The following is a 27537-nucleotide window of genomic DNA, read 5'->3' as shown; positions in this document are numbered from 1 at the left end:
TGCCTGAAGTGAATACATATTTTAAACAACGTATGTTTGGACTTGAATCCATAAACCTGTGTTTATCTGACTTAAAATAATCAGAGACTGGAAATGACACCATTAGAATGAAGCCCTAACATCCCAAAGAATGGTCTACAGATCTCTACATAACCTCCTTTCCTCCAGTCCCAACACCCTCCACTCCACACCCAGACTACTACGCTTGGTAATCTTGTGGAGGAAACTAATCTTGTTAGCCAAAGAGAGCTTGAGGGTCTAGTTTTACAAGAATTTTTCTGTGCAGCCATGCTTCCCTCTCCTCAACATCATCCCTCCAGGCTGCCATGGAAAGGGCCTGCCTTTGCATAAGCACCTTCCTTGTGCAGCTACATGGAAAACTGGAGGATGAGGAAATTATTCCAACTCAGAATTAAAGTGAGTGTGTGTGTGGTGCTATTATTTTTTAAGGGGGTTCAGTCAAATCAATCCCCTAATCCTGTTAAATGTGCATTTACACTAATGTTAATGCCAAACAAGGGGCAGCAGACATCCTTTGCTACATGTGGAGATAACCGGGTAGAGGAATGGGAGACCTCTCATTTTAGATATAAGCTTTCTTAGGACAGGTATAGTCTAGCCAAACCTGTGAAGGAGGGATTTGTATTTGCTTATGTACAATCACAGTGCACTCTCAACCAAAAATCAATGATAAAGAGACCCCTGGGATTGGGGACTGCCAGCCCTTACAGTGTTCATATGAGATATAGAATCAGTTCCTGAGACTTTGGAAGAGAGTAAATTTCCCTGTGGGAAGAAAGACTTTCTGTCATGGACTCTAAAGTGTAGCATATAAGCATTTTAGGATTCATAATATATAATCAATTTTAAAATGTTTTATTGAGTATTTTGAGAAAAGAACCTGCAAAGACAAATGGATTTTCTGAATTTATTTACCTTGCTTAATTTAAAACAGCTTCATATATTATTAGCACTAAATATGCATTAGGTTTTTCTAAGGCACAGTATTCCCTGACTGCATGAGTTGTTTTCAAAATTACAAAACCAGAAGTTTCTGCCCTTTTCATCTTTTTTTTTCTACCTTTGTTTCTGAGATTCTCTCATTTCATGGTTCACATATGCACTGCATATATTATTGACTGATATGATAAAATAAGTTCAAAGTATATTATTTCTAATTTTTCTTTTCCTTGGATGTTAAAACTGGCAGTTTAATGACTCTGTTGCCACCTACTAGTGAATCACTGCCCTTGCCAACACTCAAGATAAGACAAGCTCACTATTCCCAGATAATTGAGGCCCCTTGCTGTGCACTCTAGGAACCGTTAGTACAAGGCTTAGTTACTTCAAATCCATTTTAATTTTAGTAGATTATTCAATAATTACCAACGTAAACATGAAGATCTTCTTCTTGAATTTCTGATGATTTCGCAAAGGTGGCAAGTATAGCATATCTTACCTAAATATGAACAAAACATGTTCAAGTGTCTCTGTATCTTGGTGATACAGTGTGAAACACCTGGACAGCTAGAACAAATGCTGGCACTTTAGAAAGAGAAGGAACCTTTCCCATTGACTTTGATGTGAAAAAGCACAGACCAAAGATGTATAGCTTCAAAAATCTGAATTTGCCACTGTCCTACTGTCTGTTTAGAACAGTTCAGTGTTTCACAGGCTTTGTTGATCTACTGTCACCTTAACATTTTCCTAAGGAAGAAGGCTGAAAAAGAAACTGAAATATTGACATGCCAATGCTGACAGGGCAGTTTTCATTCACAACAACTAAATGAGAGGAACTTGTAAAGACACACTAATCAATTTTTATTCTGTATTTTGTTTCTTTACTTTCTTGCTTTTATAGCAAAAAGAAAAAAGTGTAGGAAAAAAGCGTGCTTCTGCAGTGTTTGTTTTCCCACAATAATTTCCTTAAAGAACACCAATGGTCAATGGAGCACAAACTGACAAAACACTGCACAGCTCTGCACACCCTCTGCACCTGGAATAGTTGTGTTGCGAGTGGCATGTGAATGTTCATAGTTACTCAGGACTTGCTTGCTTGGCTTGCAAATTCATGATTCCTGACGAAAATGTAGTTTTGTTTCTTTAACAAAATCGCTGTGTCCTTAGATAAACATGGAAACAATAAAAACAGGGACAAACTTTCAGCTAGCTGTAAGACTTCGAAGGCTCCAGGTTCACAGTGTCTAAGATGTCTACAATCTTTCAGGTGAAACATACAAACGTGGGAGGGAAAGCACAGTGTCCCTGTGGAGTTTGATGGCTGCTGCTATGGAATACTGGTGTGTGAAGCCTACAGTAATTGAATCCATTGTAGGGTCCGACCTTACATATGGAACTTGAACAATAGGTATTTACTTAAATTACACAGATTACCTCAGAGATGTGGAATCTGTACGCCCTGCCCACTCCCCTGAACCTTTGGAGCTGGGATCCTGTGGGGAACATAATGGGCTTAATTACGATGTCTGGACTAGCCATGTAGGACCCAGAAGGCAGGAGTTAACCTCACCTCACCTTTTACATGCCAGTGACCCCAGGCTTGGCTGGGAACCCTTTAGGGCCTCTGGAGCAGCTTCTGGATTACCATGACATGAGCTAACTGGCGCGACGGAAAAGGGGAATCCCGCACGAGCCTTCTCACCTCGGCCCGCGGGCGGTGGGTGCCGCTCTGGGCACCCAGGGTCCGCTGCCCACTCCCGCCCGCCCGCCCGCCCACGGACAGCAGCAAGGTGCCACCGCAGCGCCCGCCGTGATGAGAGGCCAGCCATGTGCCTCCGCCCAGGGCGGGCCGGGAGCGCGGTGGTGCCGCTGTCACGGCATGGAAGCAGCGGGTCGCAACGTCCAGCCCCGGCCCCGCGGGACCAGGGACCCGGCCGCGCCGCGGCGGGCGGGGGCTGCGGCTGTCACATGGCAGGGGAGGGGGCTGCGGCGGGGCGGGCCGCGCTTGGGGCTTCCCCGGCCGCGTGGAGGCGGGCTGAGGCGGCCGAAAGTTTGCGGAGTGGCTGGCGGTGGCGGCGCTGCGGTCCCTTCCCGCTTTCTGTCTTTTACTTTTTTCTACACCGCCCCCCCCCCCCACCGCTTTCTCCCCTCGGTGGCCGCTCCGGGGTATGAGTGGGAGCCACCACCCGCACTGAGAAGCCGGAGGTCGCGCCGCGCCTCGCTCCGCTCTCTCAGTGGGGGAACGCCAGGGTCGGGAGCGCGGGCAGCGGCTCCGAGCCCGCCATGCCCCGCCGGCCCCGCGGGGCGCTCGCCGCCCTCCCGGCGCTGCTGCTGCTGCTGCTGCTGGGCGGCCGCGCCGCCTCCGCCCGCTGCCCCGCACTCTGCCGCTGCGCCGGGCACCTCGTCGCTTGCACCCACCTGGAGCTGAGCCGGCTGCCCGAAGGGCTGCCGCCGGCGGCGGTACAGCTGTGAGTATCGGGGCGGCGGGCACTGCGCGGGGGCTGGAGACGCTGGCCCGCTCCAGCCCGTCCGCCCAATATCTTCTGCCCCCGGGGCCGCGGTCCCGTCCACGGGCGGGCTTTGAGGGGCAGCGCGGTGTGGTGGCGACCGCGAGGTGCGGGAGGGGCAGCGCTGGGGGCCGCGGCAGAACAGCGTCCCTGGGGCGGGTTGCGGCCCCGGGACGCGGTGGCGATAAGCGCCCGGGTGAAATAGGGCCCGGGAGTGCTGTTCAGTGTCGGAGAAGGCGAGGAAAAAGTTCTGTTAACTTTCTTGGAGAGCGTTCAATAATCATAAGGCTAACACTGATTTGTGTGTCGGGAAGGCTGCTATCGTGTTTCCTCCTGCAGCTCTTCGTTCCCCTGTAGTTTTGGCTCTAGCGATGGTGCGCGCACCGGGGCGCGCTCACTCGGCCAGCGCCGCGGAAGGACCCAACCCAGGTGCCAGCTGCGGAAATCCATTTCTAGTGAAAAACTTGTGTGGAAAAAGCATAAATTATGTCAGCTTTCTAGAAGCCTGAAAATAGCTGGGGGACTTGTCACATTTGTTTTTAATTGCTTGTCACTGAAAGATCTTCTATATTAGTCGTATTAATTTTCGAGTACACTTTCAAAGCAGATTGAGATAAGGGCTTTAAAGTAAACAGGAAGACTTTCAATTAGTTGTGGCTAATTCTGTTCAATTGCCTTGTCTGGAGGTCATGCTGCTTTACTCATGAAATGTGGATGGCTGTATTGACACCATATGGAACTGAACACAGGCATGGCTCTGGGAGTTGAGTATTTCCAGGACTGGCGTAGGAAAGTGTGACGGGAAAGAAACTTTTTTTTTTTTTTTTTTGGCTTATGTGATTGAAACATACGGATCAAACACTGGATCTGCTTTACATTCAGCAACTGGCTTTGCTTCCTATTATATTTCATCCCTCCTGTTCTTTTGAAGTATTTCAGTATGTTCACAAGTTTTCTGACAAAACCTAAGGGTTTTTTTGATAGTAAGCTCAGCTTCATAGTTTAGTTTCTTATCTTAGCTTACTTTAGTGCAATTAAGTTAAAATCCAGGTGTGGTAAACGAAAAAACAAGGGGAAAAAGAACAAAACTCTCGTTTTTTAGACTTGACTTAAAAAGCATTTTGCATTAGCAGTAATTCAAATTTGTCTTTTACACTTATGTTCCCAAGAGACAATCAAACGTATTGCAGGGCTTTTTTGTTAGCACAAGGGAGATTTTTCTAATTAGAATTCCCTTGGTAGTGTAAATTGTCCTTATGTAAGTTCACATTCCTTTAGAAGTGTGAGAAAATAAGTTCTGCTTGTATAAATAAGCTTTGGCCTGTTGTAAGAAACCCTGCTGTGATTACTCATTGGACAGCTGTGTCACTTGCTTTTAAACTCACGGGAGTACATCTTTTAGGTGTCACCAAACCATGTGGTCTGACCGCTTTTGTGTAAATATTTCTTTTGTTTGTGTCAAATGCCTTAGAAGTATCCAGCTTTCTTCCTTCCCCTCTTAATAAGAGAACGAGGAAGAGTGTGGTGTTGCCTGTACCTCCAGTTACCCCACTGCTTCGAGCTGGGATTGTGCAATCTGTAAGGTTAATGCGTTCAGTTTTACATCTTCAAAAAAAGGTTTGACTAGTCTGGATTATTGTTGCAACAAACTGCACATTACAAATTGTAAAAGACGGTTTATGAATTTTATTGCTGTATGTTTACTGTGTTTTCCATGGAAGTCCATAGTGGGTATAGCCAAAGGCTAGTAGTTTAATTGCAGACTTTCCAATCCTCTTGAGAAAACAACTATTACCACATGTTCTCAACATACGCAGGTGAGGTCTCCCAAGCAGTAGAGTGAAAGCTCTTCTGCCTGAGAAGTTCTGGGCCTGTGTTATGGTTTACACCTTCCTTTGTCCATCTGTCTTATGTGCCCAGATGGTGAACAGGTTTTTGAAACTCTTGTTTCATTCTTTCATGCCTTTTGTGTTCAAATCCCCTGTTGAAATAAAATGAAAGTGACCTCACAGTGGGCAAGGAGGGAAATAAAAAAAATAGACCCTGAATTCTGTCCTCATCGTTTTGGTCATAAGTGTGAGTCTACTGCTTTGTACAGAAGTGGCTTCACAGAGAGGGGTATAAACACACTATTATTGCCAACTCTACTGTGATTTTAACCAAAAATACCATATTCTGTTACCCTTCGTGGGAGATAACAGTCTGCTGAAAACTCATAAACATTTATAATGGCTTTGTGTACAAATAGTTTTGAATTTAGATTTCCATTTAATTCCAGGATGTGCGTTCCAAGATTGTAAGAATGTGGCTTTGTTAGAGCTGGTGTAGCAGAGCTGGAGGAGGAGGGGTGGAGGGGAGGAAGAGCGTTGAGCGTTAGCCAGTGTCCTCCAGGTGTGCAAACTCCTGCTGGCATTGCCGTACCCTTTGCCAGGTTCACTGAGGAATGCTGAAACTGTTGGTGGGGCAGGAGGGAAAGTCTGAAAGATGGTTTTCACTTGTGTTTATATTACATCTTTAGTATTTATATTTTATAAATCCTCTAGTGCTCTACCAGAATTGCCAGAAAAAAGGCCGTATGGTTTTCACAGCTGTTTTCCAATATTTTCCAGACTAAAACTTGAACATAGCAGGCTGATTTATGAGTCACTCTGGATCAGTGTCTTAAAACAGCTACAGCCTGGCTTTTTGTTTTTCAGCTCTGCTGATTTCTGCTGAATTAGCAGCTCTGTAGGCCCCAGTGGGACTGATTAAGGAGCTGTTGCTGGATTTGCATTTTAAAATTTGACTTGGGGCTCAGGTTTCTGTGTTCTCTGAGGAAGATGATAATTATGACTAAGTGTTGTGTATTAAGTTAGAGTCTAAAAGTTATATCTCTAAAATGTGTGAAGAAGCACTTGCTGTCTTTCTCCCTCTTTGCATTAGACCTTCCTTTCAGTTTTTGATCAAACAAACATTGTGGTTCAGACTTACTTTTCAGCTAATGCTGAGACTTGTGAGTTACGAAAGATGGTCATACAAACGTAATGGAACATAAAAAATCGTTTCTTTCATAGAACAGATTCTTAAAGGGCCTCAAAAACTGGCATGCTTTTTCAGTTGGGGCAATCTACTTAAATGTCCAATCACATTTATTAGAACTCTGAACTACAGGTATATATTCTTATTATTTTTATAAATAATTTCTTAATATAAATCTGGTTTTTAAAGTTTCAGAGGGCATTCTTTATATCTTTAATGACTTCTGAAATTCTAGTAGCAAAAGTAATCACAGAAGAAATGTTCTCCCCAATTGTAATGTAGTTTTAACAGACGAGGAAAATTCAGAAATGGAAAAAACACGTAGTAATAGTGTTTTAACATTGTCAGTTCCATTTCTATGAAGGAAAAAATACTGCTTAATTTTCTAACTTTTTGTTCATACTTCTTCTAAGATATGTTGAGAAATATATTGAACTGAAATGTACTTATAACTTTGCTACAGAGATGATAGATTTTTATATTTAAAAAATGTCTCCAGTCCAGTGCTTATAAGTTTGAGAAACTTCTACAGGCTTAAGCTTCACTTAGATGTTAGTAAAAGGCAAATATTTTAACTCTTGGTTAACTTCCAACCATTCTGATTTAACTTAAAATGTGACTTGCAAAGCTTTTTTTTTTTTCTGAAGTTTCTCATGCCAGTAGTACTGAAATAATGTTTAATAAAATATTTATAATTCATATTCTATCCATCTATTGGTGGACAAGCATGTATACAGCTGTACGAAACAGGCAGTTCAATATTGTCTGGAGGGCTGCGGTTTTTTGTTGTTCTTTTGCTGCCTTTTTTTTTTTTTTTTTTTTTTGCAACTTATATTTGACAACCTGTTGTAAGTAAACCAGGCATGAAGAATTTGTATGTATGTATGTTTTTAAAGTAGGTACTACTTGGAAAATGTGAATGTATCTTTAGTGTTAAAAAACAAACACAAAAAAAGTAGTTTGAAACTTAGTGTAAGTTACACTCCTTGATAGACTCCAGATGGATGTGAGCTTGAACTATGAGTGAAAGTGTTTGGCTCCAGTGTGTGATCATGCACAGCAGTGGTTGTAATTGCAGGATTTTTATAGTTTAAGAACTCTGCCAGATTTATTTTTTTTTTTTTTAGCGTGTTATAACTCCAGCAGAACAAATCTACTCACGTCTGTTACTGTCTGGTAGGTCCTTTAGGCAAACATGCTTTAAATAAACCTTTTGTAGGGTTTTTAGATGAAATGAAGAAATGCAGGTTTTTAGCACTAATGTTGAAAGGTCTTTGTTGAAATAATTACTAATTCTTAAGTCTTGTCTAAAGCATGAAGAACATATTAGGTACTAACAACCATACCTTTAATGAATTTTGGCTGTTTATTTGCATAGTTTTTATAATCCCTTCAGATTAAAGCCAAATATTGAATTAAGTTTAAGGGTGAAAATTGTCTCTACTCTGCTTTAAAGGACCAAGTTCGATTCCCATATAGATCTTTGTAATAGCATATTTTTTCAGTATTTACACTAAAAATGCAGTATGAGAATTTCTAATCTGTTCAGTTAATGCCTTCAGATGTTAAACAAAGGGATTTTTCTCCAGTCTATGGCTAGAAGAATGTTTACACTAGATTGTTAAAAAGTGAAAGATGCAGTCCTCTAACTTAAGTGTGGTTAACCTAATTTACAGGAGAACTCAAAGTTGTAATGGTGAAGCTAACATTTGTGGGTTTTAGGAAACATTTACACTGTATTGGTTTTCCATCGTTAAGAGGAAAATCTGTAGGGATTTAGACACCTGGAAGAAGGCACGGATTTATATTAGGTGCTTGCGTCCAGAGCTGAGTCTTTGAAAACATCCCCTCTGTGGCCACCTGAAGGTGGTGGAGGGTGTTCACTTTCTCTAGGTGGCTCTCACCCAGCCCTCAACCCCATTTTTTGTGCAGGAAAATGCTGTTTGCACCTGCGGGTCTGCACTATGCACACTCCTGTGCAGCCCTGGGTTTGGGAAATGCAGCATGTTTTTTGTCTCTGCCCAGGGCCCTGAGCCAGGTGCTGGTGCCACAGCCCAGCAGCCCCTGGGCCTGGTCCAGTTGGCCGGCTCAGAGCACACCTCGTAACTGAGTTACTGGTGGTACCCTTGTAATACTCATACGTGCCAGGGATTATTTTTTATATGTAAGTTTTATTACTACAGTTTTTTTCTAACCACCAACTGCAGGGGAGGACAAAAGTGGCAAAACTATCCTGCCAATGTTGAACAAATCAGCTGGGGGAGACTAAAATACAGTTGTTTGTACTATCCACATGTGCTGTTGGAGAAATGTAGGTGCCTGGTTGAGTTGCAACATTACACCCGTGTTGGAGGATATGCAGTGGTGGGTGCAGAGAAATGAGTTTTCTGGGTCTGTACTTGTTTAGGACTTAGTCATGGAGCAGAACACCTAGCACAGTCACTGAATTTGGCTTAATTTTAGCCAGTTTTGGTCTATGTACATCAAGGATATGCTTTTTTATCAGGTTTCTTTACTTGAGAACTGTTGAGGGAGAGTAGCCACGTCTGTGGCAGTGAGACCTGTGTTTGGCATGCTCAGTATGGATGACTATACTGAGTCATCTTGCAGAGAAAAAGTAAGGAATCTTGTAGTTTACTAATAGATTCAACTTGAAATACACTTCATGCCTGTGCCACTTGGTGAGAACCCCAGGCATGTTGGATGACTGTTTAGTGCTTAATTAGCACAGAGAAAAGTGTCATGAAGTGTGAGAAACTTCTTTTTCAAAAGTCTGCTTTTTAAAGCACCTTTTACCTGTTCACTTCTGACGTGTGCTGATTCATTTCTTTATATACCTGTATTGCAACACTCACTGGAGCGAGTTTAAGAATTCCTTAAAAATAATGTAGTTTTTGTTTGCTGGCTTGGATAAATGTGGTCTTTTAACATGCAACAAATGCTTGCAGCTGGCTGGATTGATGGAGGTGAGGTAGTGACAGCCTGTAGTAAGGGGGCTGGGAAGTGCATGTTTTGGTGGATGAGTGACTTGAGAAGGGGGAGGTCTTCAACAGAGCTGGTCTTGGTCAGAAGATCAGTTTTGAGTCTGTACTGCTTTTGCCAGTGTTTATAGACATGCAAGTTTGTTCTGTAGTTGGCTTCTCTGTGTTTTACTGCTTTGATATTTCCAGTACTTCTGAGTAAAAATTTCTTAGGCTGCTATTGTGTGGTGTCAAATGTTTGAGAGGACATATGGCAAAGATGCATGATAATGTGAGGAAAAGCATTTCTTGGCAGCAGTAAACAAAATGCGTTGCATTTTTAGTACCTAGGCTTGTTTTGCAGCACACTGCAAAGGTGCTAACAGGATTTCTTATAAATTGCATCAATAGATATTTGGGATCTTCAATACAAGGTGGCACAAACTAAGTGTTTGAGCTACTTCTTCAAGTGTAGTTAAGTGTGGTAATAGTATCAGTATTATATAGACATCTTAAAATAGAACTAACCCTTCCTATGTCTGTTTTCTTCTGATACTACTGAAGATCTCCATTAAATTTGGTTATGTAGAAATGGTGTTCTGAACTGTGTGAAAGCATGAAAATACAACTGAGATTTATGGACAATCCTCATTATGTATTTGTGATCTGTACCTTGCTGTAAAGAGGGGAGTGAGAAGAGTAAATGGTACAAATGTTATGATGAGCCGAAGGAATAAGACTGCAATCACTATTGGTTTATGAATTTTCCTTGTTCAAACAACAAAGAGGTTATTTTAGCCAGATCTCTCGTTGTGAAGGGATGCAGAATGGGGGTTGTTGCTGTATATGACTCAAAATCTTAAGATGTTTTTCATGTGTCTTACACACATTCCAATGAACAGTTTTAAATTGCTCAGAGATAGAGAAATTTCTTTGACACTGCTGGCAGTGATCAAGGCATTTGCACTTACATGTATTGTGTATGCTCAAACGAGGTTTTCTTCTAATTTTACTAATATAAAAATATCGTGTTATGTACTTGTAGACAAGTGATAACATAATTTGGATTGAAATTGTATTGCCTTACCTGATATTGTATGGCAAAACTGACAGGCTGTTTGTTTTTGTAACCTTTTAGGGACTTGAGTCACAACAAATTATCTTCAATCAAGACCGATCTCTTGGATCACCTTCACAGTCTTCAAGAAGTGTAAGTTAATTTGTTTTAAATAAAAACCAAACCAAAATAAAAAACCCCAACCAAAAATACCCAACCTGTGTTTGTGTATGCTAATTGTATAGCTATTTCTCTAGGGATAGTTGGTTAAACAACAAAGATGGTTCCTCTTCTGATATTTTACATTAAGTGAAACTGGAATTATTTTTAATTTTGAGGTGACACAGTTCAGCAATTTAGCAAGTTCAATGTACATACTTCTGATTAAAATCAAAGCTAACCCTTTTGTAATATTAATAGGAAGTTGAACTACAATGAACTGGAGATCATTCCAGATCTGGGACCAGTCTCTGCGAATATAACTCTTCTGTCTTTGTAAGTAGATCTTACTCTTGTCCCTGGTTAGCGGAACTAACTCTGCAGGGTTCATGGAAATTCATGCCTTACAGAGATTAAAGTGAAATAATTGGAAATAGAGCAGCTTGTGGTTAGGAAGTTGATTATGTCATATTATTTAGCAGGTTGTTTAAAATGTGTATAATTGAGCTTAATCCTGGTAGTTTTTGTGCTTCCCTCAGATACAAAGACTGCATTAGAATTAAGTTATGTTGTGGTAGTGCCCAGAAGCCTCAGTCCTGTTGCGCTAGGCATTGTACAAACAGCAGTAATCGCTATACAAACTTGTACAATGCAGTCTTTAAAAGAGTTATACTCTGTCATTATGCATCTTGGCTGAGATCCTCATGTGTTAAATCATGGCAGAATTCCATTAATTTCAGTGGGCAACGCAGGGAAATCCCCTTGAGACACAGCTTCAGGACAAGTATCTAGGTAGATGTTTTCTCAATGTCTTGAAAATGTCTTTCTGAGCCCATTTTAATGTGTGGCATATTTTTTTATGGCTGCAGTTAATACATATAATTGTGGTACACAATTATGTTCATGTTCATTGTTTATTTGAAAGAAATGAATAGGTCACTTGATGTAATAACATTTGTAATATGAGTATAAAACTGAAAAAGGCAAAAAGAGCCCATATCCAAAAAAGCTGATTTTAAAGGAAATATTAATCCAGAAGTTTTCTCTTGAAATTAGTTGAGTTTTTTTCCTGTGATCTAGTTTCAATATGAACTTGTAGAAAAATAGTTACTATCATACTGTTAATTAGAAAAAAAAAGAAGTTTTTTTCATGTTTGTGATTTGTGTTTTATCAATGAGAATCTAAAGTGTCTAAAGCTATTAAAATGTAGCCCTCTGGCTAAATCCTGTCCTTGAATACAAATTGCAAGTTACCTTGCTTGAAGAAGCCTGAAGGGTTAAAACAATACAGTAAATTTTGGAAGGCTGTTCAGTTAATTAAATTGATCACTGTTCAATTGCTTACATCTGGTGATTTATAGGGGTTTGTTTTTACTCTAGGCCCAGGTCAACTAAGTCAGCTGGTGCAGCCGCTGTGTCTGGACTGCTCTGTTTGAATAAGAACTAAGTGACATTTGATACTGATGTGGTTTCTTACAGATCAAAATCAGAAAAGAATGAAAGAAAAAGCAGATGGTGTCTGACAAATAACTGTTGCATTTAAGTACATCTTTTATTTTGCAGTACCACTGACGTTATTTTTACACTGACATAGCATTCTGTAGTTTAAGCATCTAATTGATCTAAAGAATATATACTTTTCTTACCACCTTGCTAAGGTTCTTTTCACCACAAGGCTAGAAATATTAACATGATAAAGTGGTTTATATCCTCCTGCTTTACTTCTGATGAATACAAAGTTGAGGATTTTGTCTTAACATCTCCTTTAGTTCTTCTCATGGAAACCTAACAAGTTTAGATGAACCTAAAATCATCCTTCTGCAGCTGTGCAAAAATTTTTTTATTCCTTTGACAGAATAATGATTATCAGGCACTGTTGAATTGGTTATTTAATATCCTGAGGTCCCTGGCTTGGTTCATTTACTCAGGTGGTCAAACATGGAAAAATCTTCATTGGATCTACTCTGTACTGTATATGCTGACACATAAGAGTGGGGAAAAGGGTATTTCTAGAAGTGTTATCATACTACCAATGCTGTTAAAGTTGGTCTGGTTGGGTGTTTGCTTGTTCTTGCTCTAACTCTGTGTGTGGAAAGGGAGATTACTGAATATAACTGTGGTACAGCTGAGATTTAATGACTATTCTATGGCTACAGCAGAGATTCCTTGAGATTAATGTGGTAGAAATTAAATGTTTAAATATTTTATGTTAACTTGCAAATGTCAGTGTACAGTAGTTAAGATAATGGTTTGTTCAGTATCAGATGAACATAAAACATACAATTAGGATGGTATTGTTCAAAAATAAAGCATCTTGTTTGTTTTGCAAAGGTTTTCTTTAAAACATGGCATAGAATCACAGAATCTTTTCAGTTGAAAAAGACCTTTAAAATCATTGAGTCCAACTGTTAACCTGACGCTACTAAGTCTACCACTAAACCATGTCTGTAAATGCCACATCTGCACATCTTTAAATGCCTCCCGGGATGGTGACTTAACCCCTTCCCTAGGCAGCCCTTTACAATGCTTGACAACACTTACCATGATAAAATTTTTCCTAATTTCAATCTAAACCTTCCCTGGCACAACTTGAGACCGTTTCCTCCTGTCCTATTACTTGTTACTTCAGAGACCGACCCCCACCTTGCTTACAACCTCCTTTCAGGTGGTTGTACAGAGTAATAAGATCTCCCGTGAACCTCCTTTTCTCACTGGTTGGATGTTATTTATATAAAAATATTAAATCTCATTTTACAGAAAATAATATAAATAAAGAGGAATAAACATACAACTGCTGTCTGGCAAAAAAAATATGTGATATATGTAGATAGATAGATAGACAAATATTCAGCATAATGATACTTTTTAAGTGAAAAAATATGTTCATTTATTTTTTTCTGTGGTGGATGTTATTTGAAGGGGGTTGAATCAAACTGAGTTAATATATCTAAGTCATGCGAAGAAAACGCATATGGAACAATTAGAATATAATTTTCAAAACCACTTTTCAAAGAAACATCTAATGACTTTCTCCAGGATTTTAAACTTCTATGTGAAAGGAGCTTGTGGAGCCTTTCCAAAGCAAACCACTGTTTCCTTGTTGCATCTTTGTTCTGACTTTCAAATAATAGCAGAAAAGAGGGTACTAGTCTTCTGAAACTTGATTTGATTACATTTCTAATAAGATATGTATATGTTGGTTCACTACTGTCAGTTGAAAAGCCAGTTGGTTTTTTCCTAGGAGTCTTCAAGGAATGCTGTGGAAGTGGTGCCCTCTTTTCTTGCTTTCTTTATTGTTGAAGAAGCTCTCCGGCAAGAGGGTTTTTTTACTTCTCTATAATTTTCACTCAGCTGGGGAACCTTAAAATTTTACCTGTTCTGCAAGAATTTTCTTGCCCTGAAGAGGAAATTACACTGTTGGTATGTCTGCATAATAGTGTGGGTATCTCCACACAGCTGAGTATATCTAAATTCTTGGAGCAGTATAAACAAGCATGGGTGGATTATCACGTTAGTGTAGTTTCCATTTTTGGAGCTACCTCATTTCTACTATCTAATTCATATATATCTAATGGAGATATTTACATACTAATGAATTATTCACGGTAAACATACCCAGAGCAGCAGATATTCCCGGTCTCATGGTCCCAGTTGTCTGTGACATGAAACAGCAATGCCAGTATTTTGTTTTTACGGATGCCAGTTGAGGGTTGAACATCGTGGGAGAGAAAAATATCAGGCAGGTACACACCCCCACTACACTGGGAAGACCTTATGTCAGTGTGAGGAAGTATGCATGCATATTCAGGCACACTCTCATTACATGGCTGGAGATACATCTATGATTTTATTCATGTGATGAGTAGGTATCTTGCCACATGGAATAGGAGAATTTGTGAGCCTCCTGTGAATCTGGAAACTCCTGTGAGCTCTATTGCTGGTACTTTGGGCTAAATCTGGTCAGGAGGCCTTATGTTGTGGAACTGTGTTGGCCTGCCTGACATGAACAGATACAATATGTTCCAGAGAGAGCAAATAGTAGGATTCATATTCCCTACCCTAATTTCTTGAAAGTTTGACATTGTAAGTGTGAATTAATAACTGTAGATACTCTTAAGGATAAATGGAGAAGAAAAGGCTTTCTCTGAAGTGATTTTTCTTCCCTGAGATAGTTCAGATAACTTTTCTACTGAATTCCATCTAGATTTTAGAGTAACTTTTAGGTGTCTAAATTTAGATTCTTTTTTAAATGTTTAGCCAATTTGCTTGGGCATGTGTGTCTTATGGTGATGTTACAAGCAGCATGTTTGACCATTTAAATCAGTTATTTGAAAATGAAATTGCAGGGTGTTCTTTTTACTCAACCACTGAGCCCTTTTATATCCCTTCTATGAGAGAAGGCAGGAAGAGAGTAGTATATTAAGGCAGAAAGAGGGAAACTCAGCTATTTGCCAGAGATTGTCTGCTTTTCAGTTAGCACAGGAGCTCTAGCCAGAAGACCAGGTCCACCAAGTGATGAACAACATAATGTTTTGGAGAGACTACTGGATATAACAACAGATTACCACAGATATATAATGTGCAGACACCACACAGAGTAGTGTAGGTGTATTTATCTATCCCTAGAAGAAAAATGTTAGATGTTTTCTAATTTGTATTCCTGAAGTGCATGTAAAACCAGTTAAATTAATGTAGAATTACTTTAAATGATTGTAGTTTAAAATTCTTCATTTCTTGAAGAAAAACAATTTACTTTTTATCATTGCAAGATAGCTGGGTTGTTTTTGTGTCAGGTATAAAAATGGACACTAATGCCCTCATTGCAGGAGAACAAGCAAAGGTTCTGAATTTGTTTCCATTCTAATGAGATTCCTTATCCAAGATATATCAGTCGTCTCCTGTTTATCTTGAAAATTGGCCTGAATCGGTCATGTAGATACATGAGAAGAAAACCACTATTGCATTTTAGGTCTATCACAGTTGTAGTTTTGTACCGTGGTTGAATCCAGAAATTGATAGAAACCAAGTAATATAAATAAAACAGCCTTGTATAGAAGTCCTGTTTGGTGTTTAACTAACAACTACTATTTACATAAGAGGTTTTGCTTTAGAGTTCTTCTGAAAATGTTACCTACTTTTAGTGATATTAGTGCTTTGTAAGGAAGAAAGATACTGATTTGCAAATGCTGTGATGCTATTTAAAGTTTGTTCAAGGATATACAGTTTAAATAAGAAACCCATGCTACTTGCAGAATTTTTAAAACTGTGTAATTGTATGCTACATCCACCATCATCAGTGCACTGTACCCATGAGTACTGTGGAAAATGGAAGGCAGAAGTGACTTTGAAGAGGCAGAACAGCTTTGAGTATTAAAGTATCCTGACTCTCTTAACTAGATTTTATTGTTCTAATCAAAATGTATGTGTAGAACTAATATTAAAAAGACATGTTTCTTATCACCCATGTCCAGGATATGTTATGTAGTAATCATCTTAGTGTCTGTAGAGGCTAGATAAGGTGTACGTAGCCAAGTCTATAGTGCACATAGTAAAATTCCAGCGTTAGACTAGTTTTCAGTAATGGAGTGTTTTAAATAAATTTGTGATTTTAGATTTTATTGAATAGAAAATATTTAAAGGCACTAGTATATATGGTGTAGGTGATATAAGTGAAAATACGCTTGTGGCTTATTTTGTAAGGACTGACCATGTTAGTCTAGAACACAAACAAATATTGGTCTTAGTAAAGCCAGACTGGAAAATGTAAAATTCAAGGTGCGGAAGTTAAAGGGAGCATGTATGATTCACAATTCAGGAATGTTTTTCAAGTTCTACATTAATGTGTGGTTTGTATTAGGTTTCTACTTCACTTTTTTTCAGAATGTGAAATCTTGTGTTCATAAGAGAATTAGAGAATGTGCAGCATGTTAGAGGTTCTGCTGAGGAAACCCTCTAACCTCATCTGTACAGGAAGCCTTTAAAGCAGTGACCATTCACTTTTGAGTTTTGAGATAGTGAAAAGTGCTGCCAAAATTGAGGCAGTTTCTTGAAATCTGTCCACGTGTTTCTTAAGTGATGGACTGAATGCACAAGCCCCTTTGCTGGAGGTTTTCTACAGCCTTTGGTTTGCAGTGTCTTTCTGTAGATATGTGCTGAGCTTAAATTCATCATATGAAGACATGTCTTGTATCCTGCATGTTTAAAAAGGTAAATGAACAAAAAGTATTAACAAAAAAGATAGGTCAAGAGATAAAAATAGGACAAAGGGACTGTAAAGTAGCCAGTCCTAGATGGCTGCGGGGGTCACAAGTTTTCATAGTAAGCAAAATTGTTTCAACTTTATGTGTAGGTTTCTGATCAACCACTACAAAATTAGTCTGATTACTTATCTAACTTTATGTACAAACATAGTTATTGGAGAAAAGTGGCAATTAATCCCTTATTCTCTTTAGAAGGGATTTTTTTGTTTTAGTGTTGTATGTTCATTTCTGTTTAAAATGTGGAAAAGTACATTTATATAGGTTATGTGATGTGATAATGAGGATTGTAGATCAGGCTTCATTGTAGATAGTCATTTTGAGAAGTACAGTTCAATTAACTGAAGCAAACATGCAAAATCTATTATGCATTTGTCCCAACTGGCAATTTGGAAGTAAGAGTAATAGTTTGCACTGTGAATGGACCTCTGTAAAGACAGAAGTTTTTTTCACAGTCCATGTGTGCAAAGTTATTTAGAATAGGGTTAGGTATGAGAAATCTGCCTCTTTGTCATCTCACAGTACTCTGGGAGTGGAAGCTGTGTGTAAAATCCAGGAGAACACTGTCTCAGTTTGCATTTAGAAAGCTACAGTCACAAGAAAGATGTTTAGATGAAACTCCTGAAAATGAAAGCTTACATTCAGTAGAAGTAGATGCCTTTCTCTTCTGTGCTTGCCAGAGAAAGTGGTATTGTGTGTTTATAAAGCTAGCTTACTAAACTGAAGTCTGGCTCCCAGTATTAAGAAAACGTTGGTCAAATATTTTACATCCTTGTCATCTCTTCAGCTACCACTTTATTATGGGAAGTATTAAGATTTGGATGCTGCCTGGAAGAGTTTGTTTTGAAGAAGGATTGAAAGAAAGGATAGAGGAATGCCAGACTGGGCTTCAGGCAAAAGGCTTCTTGGAGAATATCCCAAAAATGAGAGTGGTGGTAAACCATGTGTGACTTGGGCTGAAGTTGAGAGCAAAGAGCTAGAGCAAAGAAACTTACTGGAATTAGTTCTTGCAGTCTTTGACATTTGGTGTGGAGACTTAAGAGGAAGTAAATGAAAGAATTTGAAAAGGAACCTGTCTTAGTCAAACTTACAGACATGGAAAGTCGATTTTTGTGGCAGCAATTTAGGCCGAATGATGGGAAAGGGAAGAAGTATGTAAAAACCCAGAGTTTGTTGTAGCAAAAATATAAAGTAGTGAGAGTCTAGATGAATGCTTTTGCAATGAAAATGGAGAAGAGTACAAATTTGATGAACCATTTGCAGTGGAAAAATCTGTCATGGTTTTCTGATCACAGTGTTAAAGGAAATGATGAATTAAAAAGAATAATAATGGACTAGAAAAACAGAGAACACTGTTCTGGTGTGACAAAACGGAGGAATGGTAGGAGTTTTACCACGAAGGAGGTACAAGGTGTAGGGCATATAGTATGGAAATTACAGGAAGTGAGAATGAAGATAAGAGATCAGGCATAAGTATTTGGATTATATTTTAGAGAGCTGGTATGTGGTGATTGCAATAGAGCAGTGAAATGACTTGTGCCTTGAGTGAAAGAGAAGTGGATAGGAGAACATTTCTCAACTTTTATTAACAGTTGAGGTTAGGGGCTAGATCTAGAAGAGTGTGCAATCTGAAGTGCCTAGACTTTGGTCTGCATCCTCCAAAAGAGAGGTTGGCTCTGTAGCCGTATATATAGGTGTGTTTACTTACTGACTCTATATAGCAGATAGAAAGATGATTTATACTGGAGGACACTGGAGTACTGGAGGACACTATGCTGGGTTTAATCTAGGTCATACTTAAAATTGTCCAAGACTTAAGCATTATCTAACAGTCACAGAGTACACTAAATCTGAAATAGGCTATTATTCCTGTTTTCAGTTCATGCCAGAATAGTTATGCCTGCATTGCTTTTGTTTGCAGTTGTTAAAATCAAGCGATAAACTTACACATTCACTTGCCTATCATGCTAAGGTTATTGTGATTATTTTGGAAAAGCCAGAAAACTGAATGGGAAACAGACTTCAGGTATTAAGAGAGTTCGGAAAGAAAGCTTTTTAGGTTCACATTGGTACGATGGAATCAGAAAAGAATTGCTATGGAAGTATGGTGTTTGAAAGTTTGGATTTATCTCTGTCTTATTTTTGATGATGGAAACATCTCCAATCACAGAGTTGTTTGAGTCTACATCTTTCTCTTTCCGTTTTCCCAGTTTGTTTGATTTGGGAATCAATAAACCTTTGGTTTCAAATTTTGGACAGGGTATCAACCTACAGAGTTCTGAGTTTTCATTTTCTCCTTTATACCTGTATACCGTAAAACCCACAAAATATAAAACCAGAGACTTGCTGACATCTGCATTGAAAGAGCAGCTAGAGGCATGGATCATGAAATGAAGAAGAACTTCAAAAGGAAGAACAACTGCTTGCCTCAAGGAACGCAAGAAGCTTGTGAGTGAAAGATGCATCAGACCTGTAGACCTACCAGTAGAACTGGAAGTGAGCCAGAATTTGGGCTCCATTTCTGGCAGCTTTATCTTGGAGAAAAACAATATCACTTAAAATATTTCTATGTCTAACAGTTGCAAAGATAAAAAAAATAAAATAGATTTTCTTAACTCAGTGTGGTTAAGTGTCTTAATGGTGAGAACCGTCAGATATTTGAGATGACCTCCGTTGGTTAAAACTTGGTGCTAATAACACCGAGGTCATGGGTTCAATCCCCTGTAAGTGTCATTCATTTAAGTGTTGGACTCAATGATCCTTGTGAGTCCCTTCCAACTCAGAATATTCTGTGATATCGGGGGCTTTTTGATAAGAATACTGTTCAGCTTGAAACCATAATTTCAGTATTTAAATGATGTAATTGTTAATTACAATCTGACTAATTTTAGTAGTCAAATGAATAGAAATTGAAGAAAAGAATCTTTTTGCTCTTTATTCTTGTAGTAGTTACTGAGAGTGTTCTGGTATGTGCTCCTTAAAGTTGTCCAGTCTTATGCTAGAAGCCACAAAGCATATATGTTCGAACACTTTCAGTTACAGTCTTGATCTTTCACCTTTAGTACCTTTTTTAAAATCTTTTTGCTTAAATTTACTTCTACTCAGTGTGTTGACATCATTGTTTTCTTACAGGAGTTTGGAGTTTGGGAGGGCAGGAGTGGGAGTACAGGAAACAATAGATGATATGCCAGGAGGCATGTGATGTCAGTGGGTGAGTGGAGGGAAGAACAGATGAAACAACCACAAAAATTTAAAGGGAGGCTGTGAGTTGTAGTGGCACATAATGGAGACCAGTGAGAATATTCTCGGATGTGAACAGTCAGATCTGCTTTGCTTGTGCTCTGATAAGGCTGCTTCCAAACCAGCTCTGTTCTGGAAGCCATGGAAACACAAAGTGATCAAACTAAACATCTGTGAACCCCAGTGTCTTGGCTTCAGCACTGCTCAGGAAGATACATCTAACTCTAACAGAGTGCTTTTTTTCTCTTTACCTAGCCTCAGTCTCCACCAAGAGACTCTACTGTGATTTCACTTGTTTGTGATTCAGATTCAATATATCCTGCTTCTCAAAGCTTAGTTGAGGGACAGGAGGTACTGTGTTAGTCCAAAATCACATAGATGTTAAAACACTTGTTTTACGTCTTACGGTTTTGAAGAACAGGATGCACAAACACACTTCTCCAAAACTGTCTTTCTGGACAACTTGTTTTTTCCAGGTTGCTCCACCTTGAGGCTCCTACACATTCTCCCTGTCAGGATAATACTAGTAAGAGGTTTTCTGTTTGGAGGAAAGAGTTATGCTGGAGGTGGAAGTGCAAGAGTGTTATTTTTATTCTGAGATTTCAAATAGAAACAAAAGATAGAATGTGAGGTCCTAATCTGTTCATGAGTTGGGTTTTCCATGTTACAGGATCAGTTATGAAGCTTACATAGTATTTCTCTTATACAGGTAGAAAACATTACATACTGACAACCTTTATCAAGAGATACCCAGTCATACTATCTCAGATCTTAAAAAAACTGAGTTTTTTTTTCAGCACTTAAGAACTTTTATGTCTAAAAGGTGCTAACTAGATCCTCAACAAAATGGTTACAGAAGTTTCTGTCCTGCTTTGTATTTCCCCAGAGGCAAGGAAAGTACAAGTCAGTATGTCAGATATGTTGAAGCTGTTGTTTATATAGAATGAATCTTGAGATTGTGATTGATAGGGCTCTTATAGATGTTTTGGCCTAGTGGTGTGGTTAAAGTTACAAATACTGAGAGGCAAAGCTAGGCTTTCTCATTCCCATAATGAAAAACTGATATTCTGTCTAAGGCTGGTATTCGCACAGGCTTATGTAAAAGTAATTAAATCAGGCTGTATGCACTCATGGGTTGTTGGCTTGTGGGTTTTTTTTGCTCCAACTCAGGGTATAGGCACTCAAATAGCAAAAGGCATGTTCAAATTTGTGCAGATATTTTTGGTAGGTTTATCTGCATTGCTTGGTGCTCCTGCTGCTTTAGCTGTAACAGGAGAAGTTGAAAGGAAGCTGCAGCGTGTTGCTGTTCCTCGCACATGAAGAAATTGTTATCAAATTGCTGCAGGTCTGCTTCTGAGAGAATTTGATGTGCTGGTTCTCTTGTTGCAGAGGATCTCTGTTTCTCTGATTTCCCCTTAATATGTGTGAAATGAAACCAATGGGGTGTGTGCAATTCCTTTTGTCTGAGCGCAGAAATAACAGCATTTCTCTGGAAAGGTTTTTTTGGGGGGGTTTCTTCCCCCCAACCTCCTCTCAGTGAACAAACTGTTACGCCATGGTGCTAACATACCTTTTCTTGCTATCTTGACAATTAGATAGGCTTGTGTTTTCAAACATCTTTCTTGACTAGTTATAGTGGTGATTTGGCAGTTATGAGGAAGATAATATGTTTTTATTTGGTTTGCTTAAATGATGATTATGAAGAAAAATCAAATTAGATTTGAAGATTTCCATTTTAAGTAGAGTTGGACCTTAAAGTAGAACTACTTGGATGTCTTTGCTGCTGAGTAACCTCCTTCCGGGTATGAATTATCACACTTAAATTTTTTTAAGAGAAACTGGATGAGGCTGTTGGAGCAATAGGGAGTTGAGCTATTGAGTAACCTCAACCATTGAGCTATCTTGGAATTGAGTAATTTCTAAAAATATGAGTAAGCAGGAAGGTCCAGTGAGGGCTGGTTTGTTTTTTGTTGTGGGATGGACTAGGATTTCGATGTGTAGTGCAGTTTCAGTGAACAAAAGAAGTTGCTTTTCTCTCCACAATATACCGTCTCTGATAAAGAAAAATGTTCCCTGAAACAAAGAGGCTGGGTTTTTTTGTTTGGTTGTTTTTCTTGTAACCTGGTCTGTGTCAGGTAGTTTGCCAGTTAGTGTAACTGCTAATCTGAAGGTTGTGTAAGAGTTTTATTCGGTTCCATTAGGTCCAACTAAACTTTGTAATACAGGAGCTATTATCCTGCCAGTTGTGAGGAATTTCTGTTTTATGGAGCACTGCTGACACAAAGACAGCACTGTGCAAGCTGTCTTATAACTGAACACTTTCACACTGCAATTTAGGAGGCGTGCAGTTCAGGAAATTGCTGACTTCTACTGGAGCACATTTTACTGCAAGGAAAATTTTATTCGTCACTCAAGTAATTGGCAGTTTTAATACCTTGATAGTAATTACCTTATAAACAAACGAATGCATAAAGGCAAGGTGCTGTGACCTGTTACCTAACTCACAGTCTTATTTGGGCAGTGGAACTGACACGTGGTGGTGGTGTTTGTTGTTTTTTATTAAAGTAATTTGTTTCCATTTATTATAAATACTTTCAGCTAAGAGTTAAAAAATGCAGTGTACCTCTGCAGACAGCCTGAGGAATGAAACATGATACAAGCTGAGCATTGGAGGGGCTGCAAGATCACTTACCCATTCCCACATGTGGTCAGAGGGCCCATTAATCTAACCTCTGATTCAGTTTCTGAGTTAAGACTTTTTTGTCTTGAGCACTAGTCCCCCACAGCCTTGGAATACGTGAGGGTTGTCCGTGCTGTCCTAATGTGTGGCTTACTATTTAATCCAGAGCAAGTATTTCCAATAAAGGCAGACACATCCCAGAATCAACATTCTTGTTGATAGTTTTACTGAAAGAGCTTTTGCCTGCAATCTCTAGGAGCTGGGGAAGCTTTGGAATTTTGATAGTTCGTCATACAAGGTACAGGATAGGTACAAGTCAGCTAGAACTGAGTTGAACTTCCCAAGATAACAAGGGTCATTTCAGGTAACGTTTATTTAATTGGTCTGCCTTCACCTATGTACTGTTAGCGCCCCCAAAATAACCCTGTTAATGATATGCATGTATGAATCTGTACATGCAGCTGAGATGGAAAAACCGGTAGATTGCTGGGTATGAACAGGAAATATGATCACTGGAAAAAGCACATGCCATTGGAAGTGAAAGAAGAGGTGTTCCTTATAGCAGACTGGGATATCCATGTCTTTAAACAGTTGCAAACTTCTTGTTGTTGAATTGGGTGTGATGCTTAGCTGAAGTTTGACCAGATATGAAGTCCATAACCCCTGTAAAGAGCTCTAATAAGCAGAAATTTTCTTCTTTACCAACTTGCTAGAAAAATCTATAGGATGAAATACTAGGTCTAATTGCACAATTATAGAATGTTTTTCAGAAGGAGTGCACTGTCATCCATCTTTTCTATTCTAGCTCTGCTTTTTTTCTAGAAATTCAGTCTTGACTTTCATGCCAAGGGAGTTTTCAAAAAATCCAAAGGACTATGTCTAGCTCCTGTGATACTAATTTGCTTAAAATAGAAAACAACTCTAATTTAATTTCATTACAGTACTGTGATGTACCGTTCTGTGCAAATACCAGGCATTTCTGCTGTTCAGAAACAGATGATTACAGAGTTTTACATCTTGTTTTAAAAGTGAATTGCAGTCACTGGATTATATTGCAATTTTTTTGTTGTTTACTGGGATTATGTTTTAAGGAATATTAATGAACACTTATTTAGAGTATTCCAATTTGTGATTTTAGATGGTAAAATGTAGTGCATGTATAGAGAACATAGCTTATTAGTTTTCTATAATGAGAAATTATTTTCAATTAGGGGAATTAAGAACTAACTCTTGTCAGGGTTGTGTAGTTAACATGTGTTTACTCTGGAAGTGACAGTCTTTTGTCTACTGCCCTTAAATTTCAGGACCAGTAACAAGATTGCCAATGTTTTGTCTGAACATCTGAAGCCGTTTCAGAGTCTAGAAACTTTGGATTTGAGCAACAACAACATATCAGAGCTAAAAATATCATCATTTCCATCATTACAGCTCAAGTATCTGTAAGTAAAACTAAGTATTATTTTATTTTTCCTTCAGGTTACTTTCAAAAAACTTATTTGAAAACTTAGGTTGGCAACTGTTTGTTAAGGTACTAAAATCTTCTTTTAATTAGACAGACATTAAATATTGCTGTTTTCACCTGTTCAGCTTAATATCAACTGCTAACTTGAATGTGTGAGTTGTTACAATGAGATGTATTAGTTCATAAAAAAGCAAAGGCCATTATCCTGAGATGAAACAAATAGATGTATCTTAAGAGAAATAATTATGTAACAAAATGAATTTAAGTTCCCCATGGATAGGCTAGTTTGAAGTTACATGGAGTTTGATAGACTTTGTGTGAATCTTTCTTAGGAGTATTGCAATGCCAGAGCTATACTGACTGAGAATAAAGTAATGGTATTGCAACACAATATCTTCCTCTATTATCACACTCTTGAAGACTAGAGCAAAATGTTGGTGGTGAAATAGTATTTGACTATAGAATAAGTTGTCAAGCTCTAATTAATATGGTAAACAAAATTCCATTTATAAATGAATAAGCACCTCAAGAGCTTTGTGTTTCACTACTTGGTATTAAGACTTTATTAAATAACTGTAATAATTAAATAACCTCTAGACATTGTTTCAACAGGTATATTAACAATAATCGAATAACCTCCATGGAGCCTGGTACCTTTGACAACTTGTCTACCACACTTCAAGTATTGAAACTGAACAGGAACAAAATTTCAGCAATCCCTCAAAAGATGTTTAAACTCACCCATCTGCAGCACCTGTAAGTGCAAGCTACAATTGACTAATTGTTTTCAGATTTTCCAAAGCACTAGCAGTGCTTGAACTTTAGCCTTTAATTTAACCAGAGGCAGAGTGAGACAGATACAAAAAACATTACTACAACCCTTACTAACTGCAGCATTGTAGTGAACAAAACTAGTCTTATATGTTGGTGAGATGTGAATAGTCTTTGTGTTTAAAATTGTTTGCCTATTAAAAGAAAAAAAAAAAAAAAGACTGGAGAAGGGGTAATAGCAATATTCCTGTAAAAAAGCATGGGGAAAATAGTAAGTGAAGTAAACTTTTATAGTACACTGCAGCAGTCATTTACTTTTGTGCTTTCATGGTGAAATGAAGGAAATTCATTTGCTTTCAGAATGTATGACTGTAAGCAATATGCTTGAGTAAATAGACCTTCAGCTTCATTGATACAATGCTGTCTATAAATGCTTTACCAAATGAATAATAAAGTTGTTTAATAAAGTTACTTAATATGAAAGAGACTGGAGAATTCTTTTTAATTGAAAAACTTACAAAGTGTCCAGGAAATGGACAAGAGGATGTGCTACACTTTCCAAATACTGGAATTTTAATTTCCATATCAGATAGTCAAGAGTTAAAAATTACAAATCCTCTTAGGTTAACTTTGAACATGAAAGCTCATAAGAACACTAAAGTGTTAGGATGCTTGACACATCTGGAAACAATGTCTCATCTGTATACGAGTGCAGGAAGAGTTTTACTTAAGCCTCAGCAAAAGAGTATGGGAGCAGTCCTGCAAAGCTCGGGCTTTGTTATGATCTTGGTAGACTTTCTGATCTTCAGATTCAACTGAAATTTTGGATGTTGGTGATATTCTTGCCTAAAAATGTTCCACTTGTTCACAATTGGTATGCTGACCTAGTTAGGCAACTGTCTGCAATGAAGGCTAAAACTTGTGTTATCACCTGAAAGAAGTATTCAGACAGGAGCGTGAAAGAACTGAAGCCTGTTCTTACTCAGCATTCTTCACTGCTTATTCATGTTTAAACACAAGAGGAGGAGTAGGGTTCTCTCTCAGGTCTCTCTTACCAGGTGGGTTTTTTATCAGACTTCCGTAGAGGAGAGCTGAAATCTTACAGAGACTCTGAAAAATAATGGTGGCATAACTATGGGGAGAGAGTTATTGAGGCATGGGAAAGTAAGTTTTGGAAGGAGAGAATTCTTCTTGATTTGGTAGTTTTAAGACTTTTCTGAAGGAGCAGATGATCACTCATTGCCACGAGGGCCTTTTCTTAGTACTGTCTCTAATCCTATCTCTTTATACTGTGTATCAGTTGTTACTAATAAATAAACAAATAATTTAGCAAATTATGGCTATTTTACAATTTCCTGTTACAAAAACAGTTAACATTGTTCTTTGTGCCTGCATGAGGCTAGGCTTCACTTTTCTAATAAGTCAGAAAGCTGCTTGGGGTTGGTATGGGGTTTGGAGTTAAGAAAGACCAGCAGGAAAATAGAAAATATTGAGTACTGTTATCACTGCAGCTTGCCCTCCAGCTAGTTAAGCCCTATAACTCCCTCACAGGATACACATCCCTATTTCTGACCTGCAAAGGCTATGTGTAGTGGCAGAAGGGTGAGTGCCAAGACCACTTGAGAAAGAGGGAAGGTGTTTTTGTGTAACTGCTTTTGGAGGAGGGAGAAATGTATAATGAGTGCTTGGCTCAAGATAAAGAAAGGGAGGGGTCACCCATGATATTAATTTTTACCTAGTTATGACAACTAAAATGTTAAGTTTTTCTTTCTGATTGATTATTGGTTGCGATTACAAGCTATCCTTAACAGCTCTACTGCTGGATAAACACCAGAAACTTGCTTTCACTTTTGAATTTGTGAACAGGCTTAACCATAACATTCTAGGTCTACAGGGATTCTTTAAGTCTGAAATACGAACTACCGAGTACTTGTCCTCAGTATCAAAAAGGCAGAACAGTATCAGCATGGTTAAATGTAACAGATTACAATAAAATATTTGATTTTATTACTCCTTGTCTCTGTTTAATGTGCAAGAAAAGCATTTAATTAAGGTTTTCTTCCAGAGAGGGAAGAAAGGTTCTTGGCTTGCAGGTAAAATTACTGTGGTGTAACTGTAAATTTTATTAATGCAGGGAGCTGAATCGCAACAAAATTAAAAAAATAGATGGGCTTACTTTCCAAGGACTTCCAGCTTTGAAATCATTAAAGCTGCAGAGAAATGGAGTAACGAGGCTCATGGATGGTGCTTTCTGGGGATTGACCAACATGGAAGTCTTGTAAGTATCAAACTTCTGCTGGGAGGTTCTGCTGATAACATAGTAAGTAGAATTGCACAAAATTGATAGAATTGCGTCATGAAATTTAGAGGTGTCTTTAAATTAAATTGTTCTGGTGTGGTTTGAAAAGCAGTAGGCAGTCAGTAGTCATTGTGTAGGGCAGCACATTCTGAATGTGTGTATACAAT

General features: G+C 38.6%; 1 protein-coding gene across 1 annotated transcript in view; it reads left to right on the top strand.

The window, feature by feature from the left end:
- Positions 1-3159: 3159 nt before the first annotated feature.
- Positions 3160-27537, top strand: part of LRIG3 (leucine rich repeats and immunoglobulin like domains 3) — a 40296-nt gene continuing 15918 nt past the window's right edge. The window contains exons 1-6 of the mRNA XM_050324770.1: positions 3160-3428; positions 10584-10655; positions 10923-10997; positions 24143-24277; positions 24913-25056; positions 27206-27349. Coding sequence (XP_050180727.1) covers positions 3244-3428; positions 10584-10655; positions 10923-10997; positions 24143-24277; positions 24913-25056; positions 27206-27349 — 755 coding nt within the window. The 5' untranslated portion in view covers positions 3160-3243. The remainder of the gene's footprint in view (positions 3429-10583; positions 10656-10922; positions 10998-24142; positions 24278-24912; positions 25057-27205; positions 27350-27537) is intronic.

This window comes from Myiozetetes cayanensis, unplaced genomic scaffold, assembly GCF_022539395.1.
Source record: "Myiozetetes cayanensis isolate MyiCay16 unplaced genomic scaffold, myiCay2020 scf3, whole genome shotgun sequence".
Classification (NCBI taxonomy): Eukaryota; Metazoa; Chordata; class Aves; order Passeriformes; family Tyrannidae; genus Myiozetetes; species Myiozetetes cayanensis.
The sequence above is the reverse complement of the archived record's forward strand: the minus strand, read 5'-3'. Positions and strand labels throughout refer to the sequence as shown.